Genomic DNA, 25,267 nt, shown 5'->3' on the forward strand with positions numbered 1-25,267 from the left:
ACCCATTCATTTTAGTGTACGAGGCGAAAATTGAAGTATATCAAAGGTTCCAGTGGACCACACCACAGGAAGCTCTGTGAATTGAACACCTGCGGGGAAATCTTCTTAAGGATCACGGAAGTTTTGAATCAAGCTGATATTTGTGTTTTCATTTCACCCATGTTTGTCTAACCAGTTGGCACCAGAAAGGTTTCAACAGTGGACATCATTATCCCCACTGTTTACTGTGGTGTGGTCCACTTGAGTTTTGGATATGATTTAGTTCTAGGCTTATACCCAGTATGATAAGACACATACATCCACAGTGGGCCTCACAGGGTTTACTTTTTTAAAAAAATTATTGTTAGCCGCATGCCATTTCCTTAAGGGGTGTTTGGCGTGTCGTATTAAGTGGGATAGAATTGATGATACACCAATTAAATCGCATACCGTGCTTATTTTACCATGTATATAAGTATTGTGAAGAATTAAAAAGAATTTCATGGAATTATAGAAGTCTTTTCAAATCCATTTGAAAATTATATTTGAAATTTGAAATATAGCACGCTCGCCCATGCTTTGTGACGATCCAAATAAGGAGTACGTTAATGTCAGCAAACTTTGTGGACCCCACCATGATATATGGAATAGCCAAACCATTCATCCATTTTTCAAGATCATTCTAAGGCATGAGCTAAAAAATTAGGTAGATCGAACGCTCACATGAACCACACCACATAAAGCAATGCGGATTGAACGCTTACTATTGAAAAGTTCTTGAGGGCCACAAAAGTTTTGAATCAAGCTGATATTTGTGTTTTTCCTTCGTTAAAGTCTATCTGATCTTATGAACAGATTTAATAGTTAAAAATACATCATGGTAGGCCCTAAGAAGGTTTCAATTGTCAACGCCATTATCTTTGCTACTTTCTATTGTGATCCATGTAAGCTTTTGATTTTCTTTACTTTTTTACCCACGCCGTAAAACGATTGCGAAAAATGGATGGACGGTGTGAATATAATACATACATTGGGGTCTAAATAATTTGTTGAAATCAATACAGTAAGAAAGCCCGCAATATTTCCAAACAGTGTCAACAAGTGGACGGTAAGTTTTGTTGATCTCATCTATCAATTTAAACATGATTTCAGATAAATCTTATGATTTAACTTTTCAATCTTTACAATCCAAACATAAAATATGGTATCTACAAAACTATAAAATTTAAAGACAAACCATGACACCGTGTCATCGTTACAAAATACCAAATCTATCCCACTTAACTCCACGCGCCAAACACCCATATGGCTTAAAAGGTAAGACCCATGTTAGCTGGAGTACAAACAAATGTACGCACTCGAAACCCAGCCCTGAGAACAGATATATGATCATGGTAATTTTGTCAAAGAAACCTCAAGAGCGACCATCAGATCTCACGTGTAAAAAGCCTATGCCTCTTTGAAAATTAGTTATATAGAAATTAGTAACCGTATACATAACCTTTCCATAAAAGAGCCCTTCAAATATTTATTTACTTCTGTTATTTTCTATTATTATATTATCTAAAACATCTAAAAAGTACATGCATGCCCATCCATTTCATTTGGATTGAGTTGCATGCATAGATGCCATGGGTGTTTGCATGACCACCATATGTCCATACTCAGGCAATGTCCGATACAATGACGGTGTGACTAACCTACGGCTCTGATTACAGACGCTGTCACAAATTCAATTCGACACCATTCATGAACAACCACCACCTTTATTACTCTGCACAAGTAGACCAAGAAAGCTTCCCAAGAAGCATCACTCACTCTCTCTCTCTGGAATTCCATTTCTCAGCAAACTCAATTAGTTGGAGAGTCTTCTTCTTCTTCCAAACTCTATGATGAAAATGGCTGGAAATCCAGGGAAATGGCTATTCCTGTTCCTAATATGCTACTCTCTAAGCATATCCTTCTCCATCTCTATCACCCCACCATCCAAGAAAACATACATCATTCATATGTCCAAATCAGAGAAGCCATATTCCTTCACTGACCATCTCGAATGGTACTCCTCCAAAGTAAAATCCGCAATCGCTGAATCCGAAATAGAGGACGACGCCAAAGAAGGCGCAGCCCAGCGGATCATCTATAACTATGACACTGCTTTCCACGGCTTCGCAGCTCAGCTCAGCCAAGAAGAAGCTAAGAGGCTGGAGAGCAGCCACGGCGTGCTGGCCATGTATCCGGAGACGGTCTACAAACTGCACACGACAAGGAGCCCTGAGTTCCTTGGTCTCGAACCAGAGGACAGCAGCAGCATCTGGTCGGCTGCCCTCTCGGACCATGATGTTATAGTTGGGGTTCTCGACACTGGAATTTGGCCGGAAAGCCCGAGTTTCAATGACCGGGGGATGGCTCCAGTCCCAGCTCGTTGGAAGGGAACCTGTGAGACTGGCCGAGGCTTCACGCGTGCCAATTGCAACCGGAAGATCATCGGTGCACGTATGTTTTACCATGGCTACGAAGCGGCCATGGGAATTATCAATGAGAAGGATGAATTCAAGTCGCCAAGGGATCAAGACGGGCATGGGACCCACACAGCAGCCACGGCTGTGGGCTCCCCAGTGCAGGATGCAAACCTCTTAGGCTATGCTCGTGGGACTGCGAGGGGGATGGCACCCGGAGCCAGAGTGGCAGCTTACAAGGTCTGTTGGGTTGGTGGGTGTTTTAGTTCTGATATCCTATCTGCCGTAGATCAAGCCGTGGCCGATGGCGTAGATGTGCTGTCGATCTCACTCGGTGGTGGGGTTGCTTCCTATTACCGGGACAGCTTGTCGATAGCAGCTTTCGGTGCAATGGAGATGGGTGTTTTCGTTTCCTGTTCAGCAGGGAATGGAGGGCCAGATCCAGCCAGCCTCACCAATGTTTCGCCATGGATCACCACGGTAGGTGCAAGTACCATGGATAGGGATTTCCCTTCCACAGCGAAGCTAGGCAACGGTCGGATACTAACCGGCGTCTCACTCTACAAAGGCCGACGAAACCTGTCTGCCGGAAAACAATACCCACTGGTTTACATGGGTGGTAACTCAAGCAGCCCCGACCCAAGGTCCTTGTGTCTAGAGGGAACTCTGGATCCTCACATCGTCACTGGGAAGATCGTGATATGTGACCGCGGCATCAGCCCCCGGGTGCAGAAAGGCCAGGTAGTGAAAGATGCGGGTGGTTTGGGCATGATCCTATCAAACACTGAAGCCAACGGGGAGGAGCTAGTTGCAGACTGCCATCTTCTTCCCACAGTCGGAGTTGGAGAAACTGCTGGAAAATTAATCAAACACTATGTACAGACCACACCGCGGCCCACCGCCACTCTAACCTTTGCAGGAACGAAGTTAGGAATCCGGCCTTCCCCAATAGTAGCTGCATTCTCATCCAGAGGACCCAACTACCTCACACCAGAGATCTTGAAGCCCGACGTTGTAGCACCGGGAGTGAACATCCTCGCAGCATGGAGCGGGGCTGCCAGCCCATCAAGCTTGCCAACTGATATACGGCGGGTGGGGTTCAACATCTTGTCAGGAACCTCAATGTCATGCCCACATGTCAGCGGCATTGCTGCATTGCTTAAGGCCAGCCACCCTGAATGGAGTCCAGCTGCAATCAAATCAGCTCTGATGACCACTGCCTATATTCATGACAACACCCACAGCCCACTGAAAGACGCCGCAACTCGAATGCCCTCAAACCACCACGACCACGGAGCAGGCCACATAAATCCATCAAAAGCTGTCGACCCGGGCCTGGTCTACGACATGGGTGCGCATGAGTACATCCAATTCCTCTGCTCACAAAAGCTAACACCAATGCAGCTGAAAGTCTTTACCAAGACTTCGAACCAATCCTGCCAACATGTTTTCACCACCCCAGGGGACCTTAACTACCCAGCCATCTCAATTATATTTGGAGAACCACCCTCTACTTCCGTGTTGACCGTACACAGGACCGTCACAAATGTTGGCCCACCCACTTCAACATACCAAGTTACAGTTTCCCCATTCAAGGGTGCTGAAGTTACAGTCGAGCCAACGACCCTGCACTTCACAAGCAGAAACCAAAAGTTATCTTACAAGGTGACTGTCACCACAAAATCTCGGCAGCCAGCCCCAGGTTTTGGTGGTTTGGTATGGAGCGACGGCATTCACACAGTTAGAAGCCCGATTGTGATCACATGGCTGTCATGATCACATGGCTGGCACCGATATAAAACCGTTCCCTCATGTTTTGATAGAAAACCAAGCTGGTTTGAACTTGAAATGTTTCAGCCACAATAAACAATGTTTCCTAAAAGTACTGTGACTTTCTCAGATCGTTTTATTACATGGAATGCTGTTTTTTCATCTGTTTTTTTTTTTTTCACATGATCTAATGCTGCTCAAGCATATCTAATATACATAGGATACTCAAGCCTTGCTCGTTGCAAAATCATTGTTACTCGATTCCCATATGGTAACGCCGTCACATGTACAGATCTTTTTGTAGTTTTCACCAACACCTGCACTTCTAGCAATGACTGCAGCAGCAATGCCTGTGTCTGATTTGTCTTCAGTTTCATACACCACGATGGATCGGCCAATTAGATCTGCAACTCTCAGCATCTTTTTAGAACCCGAAAAGAAGGCTTCACCAGACTCCTGTGCATCGAGCGTTCCCAGGTCGCCGAGTGGCTAAACAAACCCATACAATAACACTCAGGAAACTCTCTAAAATGCATTCTGGAATTGGCACTTGCCAAAATGGCATGAGAAACATTGCATAATACTAAACAGATTCAAGAAAAGAGAACAAAGATTAAGTTGCATGCGGTTCTCTTCAAAGAGGAATAATCGGGTCCTGATGCATCAGGATGTGGAGTGTCATGATCAATGTTTTCCATATCATTACCGAGTAACGTATTGCACCCTTGGCGTATAGATACATATCGGTTATCACATGGGATTATATCAGTTGTATCGCGTAATTTATTGCTATTGTAGGGAAACATTAGGAAATTGGTAGAATTTTTCAATGAAACCACGGGGATTGTTAAAAAAAGACACCAATACACACTTACAAATTTACACACACACACACACACACAAAAACAAACAAACAAGTTCACATAATACATTTCCCTTGTATAGGGGTCCTAATATATGCATTGTCTAACTAAATTAATACAACTATATTCAAAGTCAATTTATAAATGTAAGAAGACATGTATGGAAAAACAAGTATTACATTCAATAAAAAAATTTTTAAAAAAAAAAAAGAAGAAGAAAACTACCTATGGATTTCGAAAATAAATATTTTTAACATTTTTCATTTTAAAAAATATTTTTTTTCCAAAAAAAAACACCAAATTGTCAAGACTGTGTAGATAAGGTTAAATATATATTTGCTTTCGTGTTTGGATACTAAGATTGTAACCGATTTGGGAAAATTTTGAGGAAATTTCGATTTTCCTCCAATTTTCCACAACTTGACCAATCTCCCCCCAAATCTCGAAATCGAAGTTCCAAATCCATAATTTTTCATGCAAAACATGAAGAATCATGGATTTCTCACCATTTGACACTATTTACAACATATATAAAAACGAAAAAAAAAAAAAAAAAGATTCAAAACTAAAAAATATGCACCTTTTAGAATCCGGCCCCAAGAAGCTTCTGATCGTGATTTCGGTAAATTTTCAAGGATTTTCTTCCAACAAACCATAATGGACTGGTCGAAATCACCTTACAATGTAATAGGAAGAAGTTTCTTTTGGGAGGGAAATAATTTTTGTGAATTTTTTAGGATTTTCCAAACAAAACAGTGTTGGTTTCCTTTTCTCCCTTTCGATATCACCGAGGAGTGTGAACATATCGCATGATATCGCAATATCCACAATATATCGCGATATCATGCGATTAAGTGTGATGCCATAAAAAATTGAAGGAAAATCCATGGACCAATCCCATTGTCTCCCAACCCATAGGAACTACGGGATCACCCCAAGGACAATTAATGCAGGGGCATTTTCACATCAGGCTCGAGCGAGGTCGCCTGTGAGATGCAGGGGCACATTTGGGGTAGGCGGGGCCCACGAGGGAGGTCTCGTGTTCAAGACTCCTCACCGGGGGTGATTAATTTGCATTTCACACCGGGCTCAAGTGGGGTAGCCCATGGGATGCGGGGACACACTCGAGGTGGGTGGCCCGTGTGAGGCGGTACTCATGTGATTTGGGGCCCACAAGGGGGGTCCGGCCGAAGTCCTAACCCATGAGATGTGGGACCTTGGCTATGAGATAAATGGATTAATTCACCATGCTCTAACAGTTCGAGCTTTTAGAGGCAGAGCAAGTGGTTAATTGTCCTGCATCAAATTGGTATTAGAGCGGGAGGTCCCGTATTCGAGACTCATCATCGGGGGTGATTAATATACGGGCATTTTCACATCGGGCTCGAGTGAGGTCGCCTGTGGGATGCAGGGGCACACTCACACTCAGGGTGGGCGGGGCCCACAGGGGAGGTCTCGTGTTTGAGGCTCCTCACCGGGCGAACTTTTAGAGCAAGTGGTTAATTGTCCTGCATCAACACTTTTGGCATCTAGGGGTCACAGACCAATCATAGACCTTGTTCAATAAGTGGAACACATTAGCTGTCCACTCTCCAATTGGGTAGTATGGGTCGGAGAGCCCAATTGCAATAACCGATATATTGTGGGATATATCAGTGATATCAAAAGATACTAAAAACACTGATCATGATGTGCACCTGGAATGTAGAAGAAGGCCCATGTTTAGATGATCCAACCCATTGATTTGGCGGGAATAACCATGGATAGTGTCACCCCTAAACTCTTCTAAGTAGAAGTTAGGATCCCATCCATCCAATTTTTGGCCTCTTTTTCTGAAAGCATTGTTGTATGTATTTGTAGTCCGGTAGTCAAAGGATTAGGATCTTCCAATATGGGAGATTTTTGGGTACTTCCATCTACTGTGAGACCCATCAGATTGAAAGCTCGGATCATCCAACCATGGGCCTAATTTTATAAACAGTTGGTGCATCAGGATTTGTTAATTCCTCTTCACAATGCATGATTATCCAACCATGTCTTCCTCCAACAACATATGCAAGCATTTTTCACATTAAAAAAATAGCACATATTTCCATTAAAAATAATGCACTAATTTTGGAGAGACTTTTTTTAACATTATTTTGGAGAAAGATACCGAGCCATAGGTGGCATCAAACTGACCACAACATGCAGCCCATATAAACAATTGCCAGTTTTCAGAGAAAATTCTGGCCTGGTGATATCTGAGAAAACGTTATATTAAGGGAAATTTACCGGTGTTGGAATGCTGAAGACAAAACTTCTAAGTAAGAAAGCACCACTTGGAATCAGATCTAATGATAAAAATGAGATGGCAACACCAATTTCCAATACTCTGCTAAACTCTGAAATATCAGTGGACCTCAAAACTAAATGAAATCTTCAAGTAATGCGTAGTTACAGAAACTGACAAGAGCTTCAAGATCAAACATCAAATCTGATGCCATCTCACTAAGATCAGCACCGCTGTCAAAAGTAGGACCTCACAAGTAACATTCTACGAATTGGGTATTTGGGATTATTTATCAACTGATTTTGATCTTCCACTCAAACTCCTTTGTAGTTTGCCTTCGAAGGGGTGCCATCCCTCCTCAAAATAAACAGTTACAATAGGATGTGGAAGTCTCGTGTCAAAATAAGTAAATAATGTATTGTTCAAGTGTGATTGTTGCCGCATGGATCGTCCCTCGGTCCCATTTTGATATTATCAACTTATTTCACTACAATTATTGTCAACAATGTCATCATAGGCTCATTGCCATTGGCTTTATGAATCCTCTTTAAACATGAATTCACATGATTGCTTATGAAAATTTGCTGACCAGACTGCCCCCCTGACATTAACCCTTATGGTTCATATACTTCTTGAAGTTGATCAAAACGGTCTTCATTAATCATATTTCAATACATATAAACTGATGAGTACTTGCTCAGTGGCAATCCAGCAAGCAATTGATTGGGGAATATTTTTCCTTAGTGTTTGTACCTATGGAGCATTATATTTTTTTAGTGTGGTTTCCCCCATGTTCGGAGGAACCTGTTGGATGGGGAAGAAGATGAGCTCATCGGTCTGTTGAAGCAGCTCCAAGGCATTGGTCCTAATCCGGGTGTTAGGGATGCTTTGAACTGGAATAAAGAAAAGTCCAGTTGGTTTACAGTTAATTCGTTCTATAGGATGATTTGTGGGACATCCTCAAAAGGGCTCGAGGAGCACACTTCCTTTGTTTGGCATTATGGGGCTCCCCCCAAGGTAGCAGCTCTGACATGGTTGGGGGGCAGAAATAAGGTGCTTATAGTTGATAATATTTGGAAGAGGGAGATGGTGATCACCAATATTTGCTTGATGTGCATGCAGAATGAGAAATCAATTGATCATCTCTTCATACATTGTCCCTTAGCTGGCAAAGCTTTGGACGAGATTCTTGGTAGGGTCCAGTTTGTTGTGGGTGAAGCCAGGCTCCACTGAGGGCCTCTTTCTTGCCTCGCACAGTGGCAGGACTAGGAAGAAAGGAATGATGCTTCGGAAAATGGCCTTATTGGCTGGGATTTGGACTTTATGGGGGGGAGAGAACTAACCGGTGCTTGGAATCAGAGTGGCTTGGTTTCAATTGTTTTGATAGGGCAAAATTGGACGTAATAGAGTGTGCTTCAAAGTTTAAGGCTCTTGTTGAGTGTCCCCTTTTGTCTATCTCTTGGGCTGTCTTGTAGTCTTTTCAACCGATTTGGCCTTTCTTTAATATGACCTTACCTTTTGGGGAAACGAAGAAAGAAAATTTATGGATTGGTCAGCAGATTATGATGATGGGTGGGCATTGTTTCCCAACCTCAAATGAAGATTTATTTTTTTTTAGGGAGAGAAAGATGTAAGATGATTTTTTAGTTTAATTGATGAGAGATTCATGAAAACAGAAACTACAATCCATAAGTTAGTTACGATGAATCAAATAATGGTCACAGTCAAGAAGACCAAACAAAAGTAAAAGAATCACCTTAATCCAGCTGTCCGTATGCTTTTACCTTTGTCTACAGGCAAAAGTTCTGAGATATGTTACCTTGGAATGGGTGTCATCCTCCTTACAATCCTCTTTTTTTTCTTTTTTTTTTGAATGGTAACTCAATTTATTGCTAAAAGTGGAAAATGAAAACAATACAACAGAGATGATAAGAATGCATACATCACAACGAAATCACTTGAGGGCCAGAGAGGAGGATTATCCCTTTTTTTAAATGCGGGGTTGATCCTAGCCCACTCTAAAATCATAAACAAAATCTTCCACTTCTTTTTTTTAAAGAAGTGGAATTTATTAAGAAAGCCAAAAAGGCCAGCAAAGACAAAAGTTGTTCTGTAGGATGCCTTGATTCTGCCAATCTGTTGTGAAGAGTCGTCCTATCTCGGTTTAACCGAGTCCACTTTTGGTTCGACCGAAATTTGGTGGAAAGACAGTTGCATGCTGTGATGTTTTGCACTTTTTCAGTTTGACCAAAAAGTGTTTCGGGTTGATTTGGTCCGACCGAAGGTCCTATTCAGTTCAACCAGATTTGTTACGCAAAGTAGCGCAAATCGAGCTATTTAAGCCAAATCCGCGTTATGGCTTGTCTTATTACGAACATTTTCTCTCTAAGGGAAAGGGTTTGTGAGGTGAGAAGGTTTCCAACATTTATAAGGGCTTGAGAAGGGTTATTCTCAAAGGGCCAAAGTTTCCTAGGGTTACCGTATATCTGTAATCGAATAAGGTGAGTTGGTGTAAACTCTAAAGGTTTAATTATAGTGGATTTACGTCGCTTTGTGCCGTGGTTTTTTCCTGCAAGGGTTTTCCACATAAATATCTTTGTGTTTTGTGTGTGATTGTTTTATTGGTTATTCTACTTTATTGTAATTGTTCCATCTTCCTTATACGTGCTTCTGCAAAGCGCACGGATTAGGGTTAATCCGGGTTTGTTGTCGGGTTCACATCATTGTGGTGTGATATAAGGAGCTTGTACTCCAACAAAGTGGTATCAAAGAGTCAGGTTTAAGGACATTCAGGGATTCAGCGAATATGTTAGGGTCAAAATTCGATATATAAAAATTCGATGAAAAGAACAATTTCAGTTTGTGACAGCAGAAGGTAAAGGATATTCTAGTCTCATAAGGGTTGAGCAAGGCATTGTTAGAGACTAAACCGGAGAAGATGTCAAATGATGATTAGAGCGATCTCGGGGAGAAGGCTATGAGCACCATATGTCTATGTTTGTCAGACGAGATCATGTAAAACGTTGTATATGAGAAATCTCTCTTGAAGATGTGGAAGAAGCTAGAAGACCTATACATGCAAATGTCCCTCACAAATAAATTGTTTGTGAAGAAACAACTTTTCAAGCTACAGATGAAGGAAGGATCTGATCTCCTAGAATACATGAACTTCTTTACAAAACTATGCAGTGAGTTGTTAAGGCTCAGAGTGATGGTCGATGAAGAAGACAAAGCGGTGATACTACTAGCATCGCTTCCCACATCATATGACCATCTTGTCACTACTTTGTTACATTGGAAGAATACAGTGAAGCCTGAAGAGATCATCGTAGCTCTCATTTCCAACAAGATGAGGAAGAAGTCAGTTAATGAAGACTCTTAGGTGGAAGGGCTAGTCGCGAAAGGAGGTCAAGGACGTGAGAGATCCGTGGAGCAATCTCGGTTTAACAAGAAGAAAAAGTCTATGTCAAAATCAAAGGCTAAAGACGGATGCTTCTAAAATGGCATTAGGGGACACTTCAAAAGAGACTGTCAAAAACAGAATGATGACCTAGAAAGCAAAGGAAAAGAGAACACATGTGAATCAACAAGTGTAGCGGAAGAAAACTCAGAAGGAGACCTCTCAGTCTCTTCAGGTACAAGTCGTCTCACAGAAACTTGGATACTCGATTTAGGATATTCGAATCACATGTGCCCAGATAGGACTGGGTTCGATTCCTACATGTCCTATAATGATGGAAGTGTTCTGATGAGGAATGACACAACATGCAAGGCCATTAGAATATGGACCGTCAGGGTAAGGCTGTTTGACAAAGTTATACGGACTCTAGGTGATGTCAAGCATGTCCTAGATCTAAAGAAAAACTTAATATTCTTGGGGGTTTTAGATATGAACGGTTGCACGTTAACCAAAACGGGCGGTGTAATCAGGGTCACCAGAGGTGCGATGGTGTTGATGAAGGGACACAAGGTTGGAAATCTGTACAAGTTGGATGGGAGCACAGTTATGGATGAGGCCACTACCACCTCACACGCAGAATTCGGCACAGATGACTCAAATATGTGGCATATGCGGCTAGGGCATATGAGCGAGAGAAGCACGATAGAACTCCACAAACGGAAACTATTAAAGGGAGTTAAGGTGTGCAAGGTGAATTTTTGTGAGAATTGTGTCTATGAGAAGCAATGCAGGGTAAGGGAGAGGCATGATACTTTGTGACCTTCATAGATGATTTACTCGAGGAAGGTTTGGGTCTACTTCTCAAAACACAAGTCTGAGGTGTTCGTCAGGTTCAAGTAAAGGTGTACACAAACCAAGCTAGCTCGGTTAGCTCGCTCGACTCAACTCGAAAAAGCTCGATTCGACTCGGTTCGAAGCTGAGTTCGAGCCGAGTCGAGCTGATTTTTTTAGCTCGAAAATGAGATCGAGCCGAGTCCGAATAGGCCCCAGCTCGACTCGACTCGAATCGAATCCAGCTCGAATCGAGCTCAGATCGAACCAGTTCGGTGGCTCGGTTACTTTGCCATTGATGTTGCTCACCAACTGTTTGATAAAATGACTCAACGAAATGTGGCTGGTAGCAAGGAAGGTATGTACATGAAACAAATACCCTTTTTCTCTTTGTTTTCTTGGTTTTTATTTTGCTTAGAAGGTGTTTGATAAAATACCTGTAAAACCATTGCCTCTGTTTGTAAAACAGTGGGATTTTGAAGTTGCAATTCAGGTGTTTGTGGAAACACCTCAATGGCGAACTCAGCTCGATCTTGGCTCGAACTCAGCTCGAGCTGCTGACCGAACCGAATCAAGCCGAGCCGAGGTCAACCAGTGGCCGAGCCGAGTTGAGCTGAGGCCAGCTCGACTCAGTTCGACTCGATGTACACCCCTAGGTTCAAGCAATGGAAAGCGAAGGTAGAGAAGCAAACTTGGAGACAGCTTAAGTATCTCGGATCAGATAACGGTATGGAGTATAGCAAGGAATTCGGAATCGGTTACGTATCCGTCGTTACGTAACAGTAACGGGTCACGGCGAAACGGCAACACCCCGGATTTTGTATGCGTAACAGCCCCGTAACAGCCGTTACTGCCCTGTAACGGTCAAAAAATGGCCAGTTTTTTTCTTCTTCATAAGGTCCGATTTTTCACTTTTTTTTATACTTCTTCCAAACTCTTTCTAAATCATTCTATTGCAATTTTCGACCACTCTTAGCTTGAAATTACAGATAAAAACAACTTATATCAAGGATTTTCTTGATTCGAAGCTCCATGTGTTAATCATAGGAGAACATATTAATGTCCATTTTACAGATTCTTATTTGAATTTATATTTTTATATATTTTCGAATTAGTGACTTTATGTTTATATTTTCTTATATTGGACAGGTTTTGGAGTTTCTTGGGGTTTATAACATAAAATCATCTTTATCAATTAGATTTTGAAAACTGTATACAAATTTAGAATAGTGAGTAGACTCACAATCTCAGATAGACATAGGTCATATCTAATCTATATCTAGTATCTACCTGAAATGTCTGGGACTGGCCAATAAGTAAGTGAGGATACTGAATGGCAACATTGTCAGAGGGTTGGTGGTACTGGGCACCAAATGAAGTGCAATTATTATGATAGACTACTAACTGGTGGAATTACGCGTCTCAAACAACATTTGACACATCAAAAGGGTCAAGTTGTGGGATGTACTAGAGTACCGAAAGAGATAATGATTTTAATGCAAGCCAGTCTGAATGAGTCGAAAGGTAAACGTGCTGCTAGACAAAAGAAGAAAGATGAGATTTTGGATGCGGCTCACCAGGAGGTGTTTGGTCCTGAATATATAAGCGTTCGTGATGAAAATATTATTAATTCTAACAAAGATTCAGATTAGGAATTAACTATAGCTAGGAGAGAGAGCTTGCGTCTAGCTCATGAAAAAGAAGAATGTCGCCGCATGTTTGGCATGAACGGATCAATACGTGATACGGGGGGGTAGATTTGTTGGGTTATGACATATGTTTGGAAGCTGACGAGAGACATCTTTACGTGATGCCCCTATACATTTGGATGAAGAAGTAAATGAGCCTAGGAGACCCTCTATTGATCCAATCTTGTTTTGGAAAGAATCAACTAAAGAAAAGAAGATAAAACAAATGTGGAGTAGAACTTCCGTTGAGAAGCTAGGTAGGGCAGTAGCAAAGTTATTTATACATGCAAACATACCTCCTAACGCAGCCAATTCTCCATATTGGCAGGTGGTAATTGATACAGCAGTAGAAGCTGGTAAAGGAATTAAAGCTCCCACGGCTAGGGATATTAACGGAAAATGGACAGATGCAGAGTATACGGATGTGAAAGCATACGTGGCTACCTTTAAACCTGTATGGCAGGCCAGAGGATACACGATCATATATGATGGTTAGACTAGCCCAACCAGACGCAGCATGATCAACTTCATGGTATACTGCCACTTAGGAACTATATACCACAAGTCAATTGATGCCTCAGACGTAACAAAAGATTCTAATTATATTACTGGCCTAATAGATAAAGTTGTGGATGAGATTGGAGAGGAGAATGCAGTGCAGATTGTGACAGATAACGAAGCATCATATAAGCTTGCAGGATATAAGTTGATGATAAAGAGACCACATCGTTTTTTATCACCATGTGCTGCCCATTGTATTGATCTTATATTGGAAGATATTGGAAAGAAAAATAATGTTAAGTAAATGGTCGAAAGGGCAAGAGAAGTGACAACGTTTATTTACAATTATAATCAAGTAGTCGCAATAATAAGGAAGTTCACAAAAAGACAAGAGTTGTTGAGGCCTGCGGCGACTAAATTCGCAACAAACTTTATAGCATTAAAGAGTTTATACTAATATAGGGGAGAGTTGAGTGAGATGATCGCTTCTCGAGATTGGCTCAACACAAAACATGGGCAGAAGACATCAAGGACACCAGTTGAAGTTGCAAACACCATACGGGATAATAAATATTGGAAGTGGGTCAAGTCGATCCTAAAGATGATAGAGCCACTAATGAAAGTACTCCGTCTTGTTGAAATTGACAAAGCACCATTGGCTTCCTATACGATGCCATGGATAAGGCAAAGTTGGCAATTTAATGTTATTGTAAAAGTTGAGTCTTATTGGAGGATGATCGACAAGAGATGGACAAAACAACTCCATCACGATCTTTATGCAGCAGGTTACTACCTAAATCCTAAGTACAGATATCCAATCATTTGCTATGGATAATGAAGTTCGTATCAGGCTAAAGAACGTGATAAAAAGATTATAGCCTCATTTAGATTTGCAAATAAAGGCGTTGAATAAATTGGATACATTTAGAAATTGCCTGGATAGCTTTGGAGATGCTCTTGCACAGTGATACAGGACATGAAATTTAAGTATGAGATGCAAGAATTCAGGCTTAGATCATATCAATTCAGAAACAGTTACACAAATTCCACATCCCACATGACAATCCAAATCATTCAATTAAAAATGGGAATCTATGCGGGTCCAGGCCGACACAGGCTACGACTGGACCAATAAAAATTATAAACCAAACGATGTCAAAGGGAAATAGAAATCAACCACACATGCATAAAAATCAGTCCCTAATCCAAGGGATTCCTCAATTTCAATTCAAGGAACCCTAGGGTAAAAAAAAAGGAAGGGGGGGGAGGGGGGGAATAAATTAGGGCTAATGCAAATTAAGGCTAAGGTTTAGGAAATAAGAATGAAAAGAGAAAAACCTGACCCGGAGAAAGCTCCTGCGCGCAGATGGTGACCCGAGGCTGACGCACGTGCGCTGGTGGGCTGGCCGCACGTGTGATGAAAGCCCGCCTCCCCAAAGTGACACCTAGGCCTTGGTCGGCTAGGGGAGACCTCCAATCCCTCCAAGTTTCACGACGATCCGACGTAAGGTCTAGGCGTAGTGCTCCGCCGAAGTTTCAGCCCTCCTACAGGTCCACATTTTGGAAACTGGCTGTAGGGGGATGAATAGCTGAAAAAGCTGAGAAATTCAAAACAATAATGAAGATAGAAGATGAGAGATATGGATGGAAGAGGGTAGGGGCGGATGGGGATAGATGTGGCTTCGCATCACGGTAGTTAGCCCTTCGAAGAAGGGAGGACTTCGCACCCACTTTTGAATTCTTCCACAACTCACGAAGAGAGCAGGAATTTTTATTAAACTTAAATAAATGAAAAGAACTACAAGGGGTGCCTATTTATAGAGAAAATCCCATACCCCAAAACTCGCACCATGTACGCAACCTATTACTTGGCGGTGAAGTAAACTAAAATAAAAACCAAACAAGGAAATCTAAAGCGTTCACGATGTTCTAAATAATAACAATAAACAAAACCTAAAATATGACATCAATCCAAAGAGTGGGCCACGATCATGAGGTCTCATGATGGGCTTTTCTTGACTATCGGGCCCCCCCTTTTGAACCAAAACTTCGTCTTCTAGCTAGGAGGCCCTCCCTGGACGTCATCATTAAACCAAATCAATGGTGGGGCCCTCCTGTGTATGTACGTGCGTAGGGGGGTGGCGTGGGTGCGCGTGTAGGAGGCGTACGCACAATGTCCTCATCAACTCTCTCCGGCTGCGAAGATTTCGCTATTGGCGAAATAAAACTCCTAAACTGCTCCAAGATGTCAGGATCAAGTCTCTGAAGCTCCTCCTCAGTGAGTCATGTGCTATCTAAAGCTAGGCGTGACTTCCATTTAACTAGGTACTTCTGAAACCCGCCATCTGACGTTGAAACTATCTCATGGTCCAGGATATCCTCTATTTCCTTTCTGGGTGTGTGAAGGCTAGGTATGGGAGGCAAAGGCTAGGATGAAAGGTTGGGAAGAGGCCATGGATCAAGGGGTAAATCTGGGGAACCAGGATGAGTGGGCGAAGAACCGGACAAAGTATCAGTGAGTCCCTGAAAAGCAACTAGATCCTCCACATTGAATGTGGAACTAATTCCCATGGAAGGTAGAAGATCTATCTCATACGCATTGAGACCGTTTCGCTTTATAGGCCCAGTGCTACGCGCGTGTAACTTACGAACGGCCCCTGGAGGGTACCGCTCAGGCCTGATACAGACCATCACAGAGTCCCCAATATTGAATTCTTTGAAACGTCTATGTTGGTCTGCAGAAAATTTATAATGTTCATTACTAGTAGTGATCTTTCGCCTGATTTCTTAATGCAATGAATGTATGTGATGCGCAAAAGACTGCAAACTCTGATGGCCTATGGGACGATGACATGGGGATAAGATCAATAGGCTTTCTAGGCTTGTAACTAGTAACGACTTCAAAAGGACTTACGACCTGTGGATCTATTGACAGAACTATTGTATGCAAACTCGGGTATGGGTAATATGGTGTCCCATGTCCTGGTATGCTCCCCCACTAAACATCGAAGTAAACTCTCTACGCTCCTATTAACCACCTCAGTCTGGCCATCGATCTAAGGGTGGTAGGCAGAAGAAAATTAGAGCCTAGTATTCATCATGTGCCATAGTGTCTTCCAAAAGTAACTCATACAACGCACGTCACGGTCAAATACTATGGTTTTTGGTAACCCATGCAGTTTGATGACCTCACTAAAGAACAGCTTGGTAACATGAGATACATCGGAGGTCTTAGAACAAGGAATGAAGTGGGCAATTTTAGAGAAACGGTCCACAACAGCAAATATGGAATCGTGTTTCCGAATAGTCTTGGGAAGTCCAAGCACGAAGTCCATACTGATGTCCTACCAAGGGATGAATGGGACTGGCAAAGGTGTGTATAATCCTGTATTCTGTTTTCTTTGCTTTGCCAATTGATAAGTACGGCATTACCCTATAATTTTGGCCACGTCTCGCTTGAGGCTTGGCCAATAAAACCTATCATCCACTAGGGCAATGGTCTTGTCACGACTAAAATGACCTGCGACCCCTCTGAATGTAACTCTCAGATAAGAAAATCGCGGAGGGAGGTGCGTGGTATACACAAGCGGTCACTCCTAAACAAGTATCCGTCCAAAATCAAATATTCACTGCTAGCTCCTGACGAACTCTCTAACAATGACTCGTACACAACTCCGAAATCTGGACATATAGAATACTCTTCTTTGATGCGCTCAATGCCTGTAACTTCAACGCTCATGGAGATGAGTAATGCGACTTGACGACTCAACGCGTCGACAGGCTTATTCTCGACACCGGCCTTGTGCTTAAGCATGAAAGTGTACTCTTGAAGGAATTGAACCCATTTGGCATGCCTGGGGCCTAATTTCTTCTGAGAGTTCAAGTATCTCAAGGCCTCGTGATCCAAGAACAAGACGAATTCTTACAGTAATAGGTAATGACGCCAATGGCGTAGTGATTGCACTACCGCGTAGAATTCCTTATCATAGGTGGAATATTTTTGTTTCGCCTCATTCAGTTTCTCACTAAAGAAGGCGACATGGTGCCTTTCATGACTAAGTACTCCTAGGCCGACTCCTGACGCGTCACATGCGACTTCAAAAGCTTTTGAAAAATCTGGAAGTCGTGTGACTGGAGCTTCAGTCATCTTGACCTTTATCTCCTTGAAGGCCTTCGAGGCAACCTTTGTCCATTGAAACTCTCCCTTTTTTATATAGTCCGTGATGGGAGCCACAATGGAACTGAAGCCTCGAATGAACAGCCTATAAAAGGTGGCTAAGCCATGAAAGCTGCACACCTCATGAATATTGCAGGGTTCAGGCCAATTAACAATGGCCTTGACTTTCTTGGGATCCGCCGATACGCCCTCAGTTGACACAATAAAACCTAAGAAGATTATACTACTAAACAAGAACACACTTCTTTAGGTTAGCGTACAACTTCTCGGCCCTAAGGATCCCACAAACCTGCCTCAAATGGTTGAGGTGTTGCTCCTTGGTCATGCTATAAATCAAGATATCATTAAAGTATACGACCAGGATATTCCCATGAATGGTTTCAACACTTGAGTCATCACACGCATGAAAAGTGTTTGGGGTATTAGTTAACCCAAAAGGCATAACTAGTCACTCATATAGCTCATCCTTCGTCTTGAAGGCCGTCTTCCACTCATCACCAGGGCGTATACGGATTTGGTGATACCCACTTTTGAGGTCAATTTTTGAGAAGATAGTAGCATTGGTCATCATATCTAGCATATCATCAAGACGCGGTATGAGAAATCAATACTTGACGGTGATTTTGTTGATGGCCTTACTATTAACACACATCCTCCATGTACCGTCCTTAGGTGTAAGAAGGGCGGGCACGGCACACGGACTCATGCTCTCTCGAATGAAACCTTTCTCTAGGAATTCATCAATCTGCCTCTTCAACTCGGTGTGTTCCTTTGGGTTCATTCTGTAATGCGGGAGGTTTGGTAGAGTCGCCCAGGGATTAAATCAATGGCATGTTGTGTATCCCTCATAGGGGGAAGCTCATTCGGTAGATCATCAGGAAAGACATCAGGAAACTCATGTACTACCTGATGGCCTCAGTGGGTAACTCTACGCTAGTCTCTAGTACACTCTCCCTAGCCACAAGGGTGTATATCATCTAGTCCGCCTCCGTTTCTCGCTCAAAGTCTTTGGCATTCAAAATATGGAGCGGTTTGGACTTGGACTTCGACTCCACTTCTTTTGGGCTGCTTGCACCACTCTGTGTGGTGGACTCTTTTCCAGTCGTATTCTTAGATGGCAAAGGATTGAACTTGACTTTCTTTCCCTCAAACCAGAACGTACACACATTTGAACGACCAAATATGGTGACATCCCTGTCATAGAGTCACGGCCTACCCAAAATGATATGGCCCACGTCTATAGGAACAACATCACACCAAATTGTCTTTGTATGATCCAAACTGAATAGGGACAAGACAACGGTGCGAGACTGGAATGGATGTTTCATCAACCCAAGAGACTGTAGGGTTAAGGATGGGCTTCCAGCTTCAAACCCAAACGACTCACAGTGCTAGTCGGTGCCACGTTGGCATAGCTACCACTATCCACGATCATCTTACAGCTCTTTTCCCCACATTTTGCATAAGTGTAGAAGATCGTGTTGCGGCACCAGTCATCGGTGATCTTAGCTTGAGCCAAAGCACAACGCACAATTGCGAGGGTCGCAGACTCTTGCGTTCCCTCTTCCTCATCACTAGGAGTTTCGACTGGCTCATATTCCTCCTCCTCACCATCTCTCTGGGGGCACTACTACTTGCCCATCAATAAGGAGTACTTTGGTGCCCTCTCGTGCCGCACTGGTGAGCAAAATGACCAAACCCCTGACACCTAAAATACCTAGTGGCCCCGCTTCCACGCGAACTAGACCCGACAATCTCTTTACCCTTATCATCCTTGGGTCTGGGCTGAACATTAGAGGAAGGTTTGTTTTGGAATCCCGTGTTAGGTCTAGCCCAAGAGGGGTTGACCTTAGCACCGGATTCACGACAGTCAAACCGTCTTCCCATAGATGCTTTAAGGTATTGCTCGACATCTAACACTACTTGGTACAATTGTTCAATAGTGTCTATCTCTTTGGCGAGCAATTCTCTCCTGATGTCAGGACAGATGCCCGTTTTGAAACGAGCAAGGGTAAGTACTGGGTCCTCATCAACCTCACAGCGGGTCGAGTATTCTTCAAACTTCTCGATATAGTCCGCAACACTCATGCAACCTTATCGAAGAGACTGTCACTCCTCAATCAATCGTAAGCGATAAGAGAAAAGGAGGTACTTTTCTTTAAGTATTTCTTTCATCTCTACGCAATGAACTATTGGGAGTTCCCTCACTTTCTTTCCTTCGTTCAACCGTCGCCCAAAACCTCTTTGCTTGACCCACAAGCTTCGTCTTGGCGAATCAGACTCGTCGAGCATCTGACATATCATACCACTCAAAATAGTCGTCCATATCTGTCAGCCAATCTAGAAAGGCTTTAGGGTCCAAGTGGCCATCAAATGTAAGGGCATCTACCCTAACTCCCTTGAGGAGTTGTGCATCTGGGTCATATTGATCATGATATCCCTCACGGAGTGGGTGCACAGGTACGCGCCCATGACCAGCTCCTTGGCCGCCTCCATTCCTTGCTCTAACCTCCTAACCAACTGCCTGAGAATAGGCATCCTCACCAATGGTAGGGTTTGCCCTGAAGGAGGCCTCTATTTCTTCAAGGCGTTTATCTATGCGTTGTTCCAAGTGCTTATTCAAAGACTCAACCTGCTGGGCTAACTTGGCCATTGTTTCTTGCAGTTGCTCCATGTTTAGTGTGGGGTGCAAACCGAAACCACGACCCGTACGTGTGGACATACACTGACTTGCTCAACCTAAGGACCTGTTACGGCAACTATATGCGTCTAAAAACTAAATAACCCTACGAGACTCTATATGAAGGAGACTACACACCGTTACGAAAATTCAGCTATATATATCAAGGACTACGATTTTCTAGCAGCTATATATGATGGACTGGATGCATGAAGGACTCAAACAAACTAAACCCTAAATATGTGGTGAATTCCCCTACAAGAACCCTAGGCTCTGATACCAAATTTGATGCAAGACATGAAATTTAAGTATGAGATGCAAGAATTCAGGCTTAGATCATACCAATTCAGAAACAGTTACACAAATTCCACATACCACATGACAATCCAAATCATTCAATGAAAAAGGAAAATCTATGCGGGTCCAAACCGACACAGGTTAGGATTAGACCAATAAAAATTATAAACCAAACGATGTCAAAGGGAGATAGAAATCAACCACACATGCATAAAAATCATTCCCTAATCGAAGGGATTCCCCAATTTCAATTCAAGGAACCCTAGGGTTTTAAAAAAAAAGGCAAATAAATTAGGACTAATGCAAACTAAGGCTAGGGTTTAGGAAATATGAATGAAAAGAGGAAAACCTGACCCGGAGAAAGCTCCTGCGCGCAGATGGTGACCCGGGGCTGATGCACGTGCGCGGGTAGGCTGGCCACACGTGTGATGGAAGCCCGTCTCCCCAAAGTGACACCTAGGCCTTGGTCGGCTAGGGGAGACCTCCAATCCCACCAAGTTTGAAGACAATCCGACGTAAGGTCGAGGCGTAGTGCTCCGCCGAAGTTTCAACCCTCCTACAGGTCCAGATTTTAGAAACTGACTGTAGGGGGATGAATAACTGAAAAAGCTGGGAAATTCAAAGCAATAATGATGGTAGAAAATGAGAGATGGATGGAAGAAGGTAGGGGCGGATGGGGATAGATGTGGCTTCGCACCACAGTAGTTAGCCCTTCAAAGAAAGGAGGGCTTCGCACCCACTTTTGAATTCTTCCACAACTCGCGAAGAGAGCAGAAAAATAAAGTAGGAATTTTTATTAAACTTGAATGAATGAAAAGAACTACAAGGGGTGCCTATTTATAGGGAAAATCCTATATCCCAAAACTCGCACCATGTGCGGAACCTATCACTTGGCGGTGAAGTAAACTAAAATAAAAATCAAACAAAGAAATCCAAAGCGTTCACGATGTTCTAAATAATAACAATAAGCAAAACCTAAAATATGACATCAATCCAACGAGTGGGCCACGATCATGAGTCCCATGATGGGCTTTTCTTGACTATCGGGCCCACCCTTTTGAACCAAAACCCCGTCTTCTAATTAGGAAGCCCTCCCTGAATGTCGTCATCGAACCAGATCGATGGTGGGGCCCTCCTTCTGCTTACGTACGTGCGTAGGGGGGGTGGCGTGGGTGCACGTGTAGGCGGCGTACGCACGATGTCCTCATCACACAACATGCAGTATCTAGGTCGCAACCAGCCGAATGGTGGATGAATTTCGGAGATAGTACGAAGGCTCTTCAAAAAATTACAGTAAAAGTTTTGAACCAGACATCTTCTTCTAGCTGTGAAAGGAATTGGAGTTATTTTGCGCTTATTCATTCAAAGAATAGGAATAGATTGTAAAGTAGGACATTGGATAGACTTGTCTTCATGCACTACAATATGAAGCTAAGAATGCGACGACCTCATATGAGCATTACAGCTGCTGATAACACAGACTACTGTCCAATAAACTTGAACAATATTTATAATGAGAATGACCCGCTTCTACCTTAGTTGGAAACAAGGGAAAAGTAAATTGAAGAGGATAGTAAAGAATTGGAAATTGATGACCCACTAATACGCGCAATGCAACAAGAGAGTCATGCAGATGTGTTGGACCCAGTAAGAGGGGCAGCTTTTATGCCAGGTACGGCTCAAGATCAATAAAAGAGTATGAGCAGTGATAGCGTTACCGTGTCGGATAATGGTGATGATGACGCCCCTGCCCCTGGTGCTGGCACTTCTGGTGTTGCTTAGCACACCATACAATCATCTACGGATCGCAATGCTGATGAACATCGACAAGGTAGTACACGAGGTCGGACTTATGAGTGTACTGAGTCACGATACAGCCAACAGGACGAGGGTAGGTCTAGTGGTGCACCGGGTCCGGGAGGTCCGGAACATCAACAGACTCATGGTCCTGATTATTATAATGGATATTCTTATGGCCAATTGGATTATGATTATAATTATACTGAGCCTGTTCCATCACATTCATCTTGGAGTAATCCTCCCAATCCGTATCCATATGATTATAGATATACAGATCCAAATTAAGTTACTCATCACAGACACACTCTCAATCTCAAGATTCTCAACAGCTTGAGTACGGGCACCAGTATGGCTATTCGACGGGCACTAGTGGATATCCTTACTTGGGGTCGGAGTCGTTGCCTAGTCAAGGATCAGTCTTCCTCTGGTTTCGTTGATTTAGTATTTCCTTCTAGCACTGGATATTATGGATATGCAGCACCTCCACCTATTAAACAGCCTCAGCCTGATGATGACGATGACGTGGAGGTCGAGCAACCACAAAAAAGTAGATTTTTATTTTGGTAGTGACTTGTGATTGTAAGTATATATTTGTATTAAGGTAAGTATTTGCAGCAAACAACAGTATTATTGCAAGTAGCCAAGCACACACTTGACACTGCCGAACTTGTATATAAAATAGCTCCCCTAACAACCAATCAAGTAATCCTTAATCAAGTTGCAAGGGAGTATATCAGACACTACTAATTTATTTATTTTTAATATTCTTGACTTGAGGATGACAGGTCACAGGACAGGAATCCCAGTCACAGCCACAGTTATGTTAAATTGTTAATAACTTAATATAAAATAAATTATGAAAAATAATTGCAAACACCTACACATGTAAGATATTTTCATATTACATTCATTCTAATATATCTATCATTGATAGTAGATAGTTAGAAAATTAAATATATGAGTTTTGCAATCAAATCCAGGTTGTCTGGTTCATAAATTCATTAGACAGTCCGATACAACTTCTCACCAAAGAGTGGACCGTTACACCACCATAAACATGTTCCAATTTATAAATGAATGTATATTTGGAATGCTTAGAATATTCCAGATTTAATCCATATTTTTTTGGCAAAAAAAAATTGCACCATTACGGGCCATTACGCCCCCATATCGCCGTTACACCCCCGTATCCGTATAGGTAACGGCGGGCACCGTTACACCAACCGATATCGATACGGAATACCTTGGAGTATAGAGAGGCAGGATTCATGGAATTCTGCAAGGAACAAGGCACTTCTCAACTCCACGGACCCCACAACAAATTGGTGGCAGAGAGGATGAATAGAAGTCTATTAGAGAGGGCAAGAAGTATGAGGTTGCATGCGAGGCTGCCTAAATGCTTATGGGTAGAAGCGGTGAACATGGCATGCTGCATAGTAAATCAATCTTCATCTACAGCGCTAGACTCCAAGGTTGCAGAGGAAGTATGGACAAGCAAGGATGTCAATTACTTAGTATTGAGGATATTCGAGTGTCCAGCATACATCCACGTGCAGAGTGGACAAAGGTTGAAGTTGAATCCAAAGTCTAGGAAGTGCATCTTTGTCAGATATAAAAAAGGCATCAAGGGCTATAAGCTTTGAGATTCAGTTTTACAGAAGGTGGTCATTAGCAGAAATGTTATCTTCGATGAGACATCAATGTTGAAGGCCAACAAGGAAGCTGCAGATAAGTCAGACAAATATGGTGAGACCGAAAAATTGTTGGTGCAGGTGGAGCCAATTAAGCCACTTACTAAAGGGGAAATTCAACAAATGCAAGAAACTAAACAAAATAATCAGCAGGATACACAGGAATGTATAGCTAGGAACAGGGAGAAAAGGACCATTAGAGCTCCGGTTCGATACGGGATCAAGGACATATTCTCTTTTACATTGTTCACAGGGAGTGAAGTTCCATCCACCTTTTAAGAGGCGAAATCTAGAAAGGATGGCGACAGGTGGATGTCGGCCATGGCGGAGGAGATAGAATCTCTACACAGGAATCAAACATAGGAGTTGGTGAAACTTCCAAAAGGTCAGCAACGTATAGGGTGTAAATGGGTCTACAGGAAAGAGGAAGCATTAAAAGAAAAGGAGGGCAAAAAGTACAAGGCATGGCTTGTAGCAAAGGGGTTCTCACAGAGGAAAGGAGTGGAGTACAATGAGGTTTTCTCTCCAATCATGAAACATACCTCAATCAAGGTGCTAATGGCGATGGTAGCGAAATCCAATTTGGAATTGAAGCAGTTCGATGTGAAGACGGCATCCCTTCATGGGAACTTGGAGGAAGTCATTTACAGGAAACAATCTAAAGGATTTGAGGAGTTTGGTGAAGAGGGTCACGTGTGTAGACTAAAGAAGTCATTGTATGGGCTGAAGCAGTCTCCTAGGCAATGGTACAAGCAATTTGACTGCTACATGGTGGAGATTGGGTATAACAGGTGTGAGTGCAATTGCTACGTTTATTACATGGCACTTGATGACGGGTCCTACAATTTACTAATGTTTTGCA

General features: G+C 42.6%; 2 protein-coding genes across 4 annotated transcripts in view; one reads left to right on the top strand and one right to left on the bottom strand.

The window, feature by feature from the left end:
- Positions 1 to 1,615: 1,615 nt before the first annotated feature.
- Positions 1,616 to 4,367, top strand: LOC131232725 (subtilisin-like protease SBT1.3). Its single transcript, XM_058229169.1, has one exon. The coding sequence runs from the start codon at positions 1,869 to 1,871 to the stop codon at positions 4,209 to 4,211; it is 2,343 nt and encodes a 780-aa protein (XP_058085152.1). The 5' UTR covers positions 1,616 to 1,868; the 3' UTR covers positions 4,212 to 4,367.
- Positions 4,230 to 25,267, bottom strand: part of LOC131232726 (copper chaperone for superoxide dismutase, chloroplastic) — a 33,924-nt gene continuing 12,886 nt past the window's right edge. For all 3 annotated transcript variants that reach the window (XM_058229170.1, XM_058229172.1, XM_058229171.1), the window contains one exon: positions 4,230 to 4,694. In XM_058229170.1, the coding sequence (XP_058085153.1) occupies positions 4,431 to 4,694 (264 nt within the window). In that variant the 3' untranslated portion in view covers positions 4,230 to 4,430. The remainder of the gene's footprint in view (positions 4,695 to 25,267) is intronic.

Source organism: Magnolia sinica, chromosome 18 (genome assembly GCF_029962835.1).
Source record: "Magnolia sinica isolate HGM2019 chromosome 18, MsV1, whole genome shotgun sequence".
Lineage (NCBI taxonomy): Eukaryota > Viridiplantae > Streptophyta > Magnoliopsida > Magnoliales > Magnoliaceae > Magnolia > Magnolia sinica.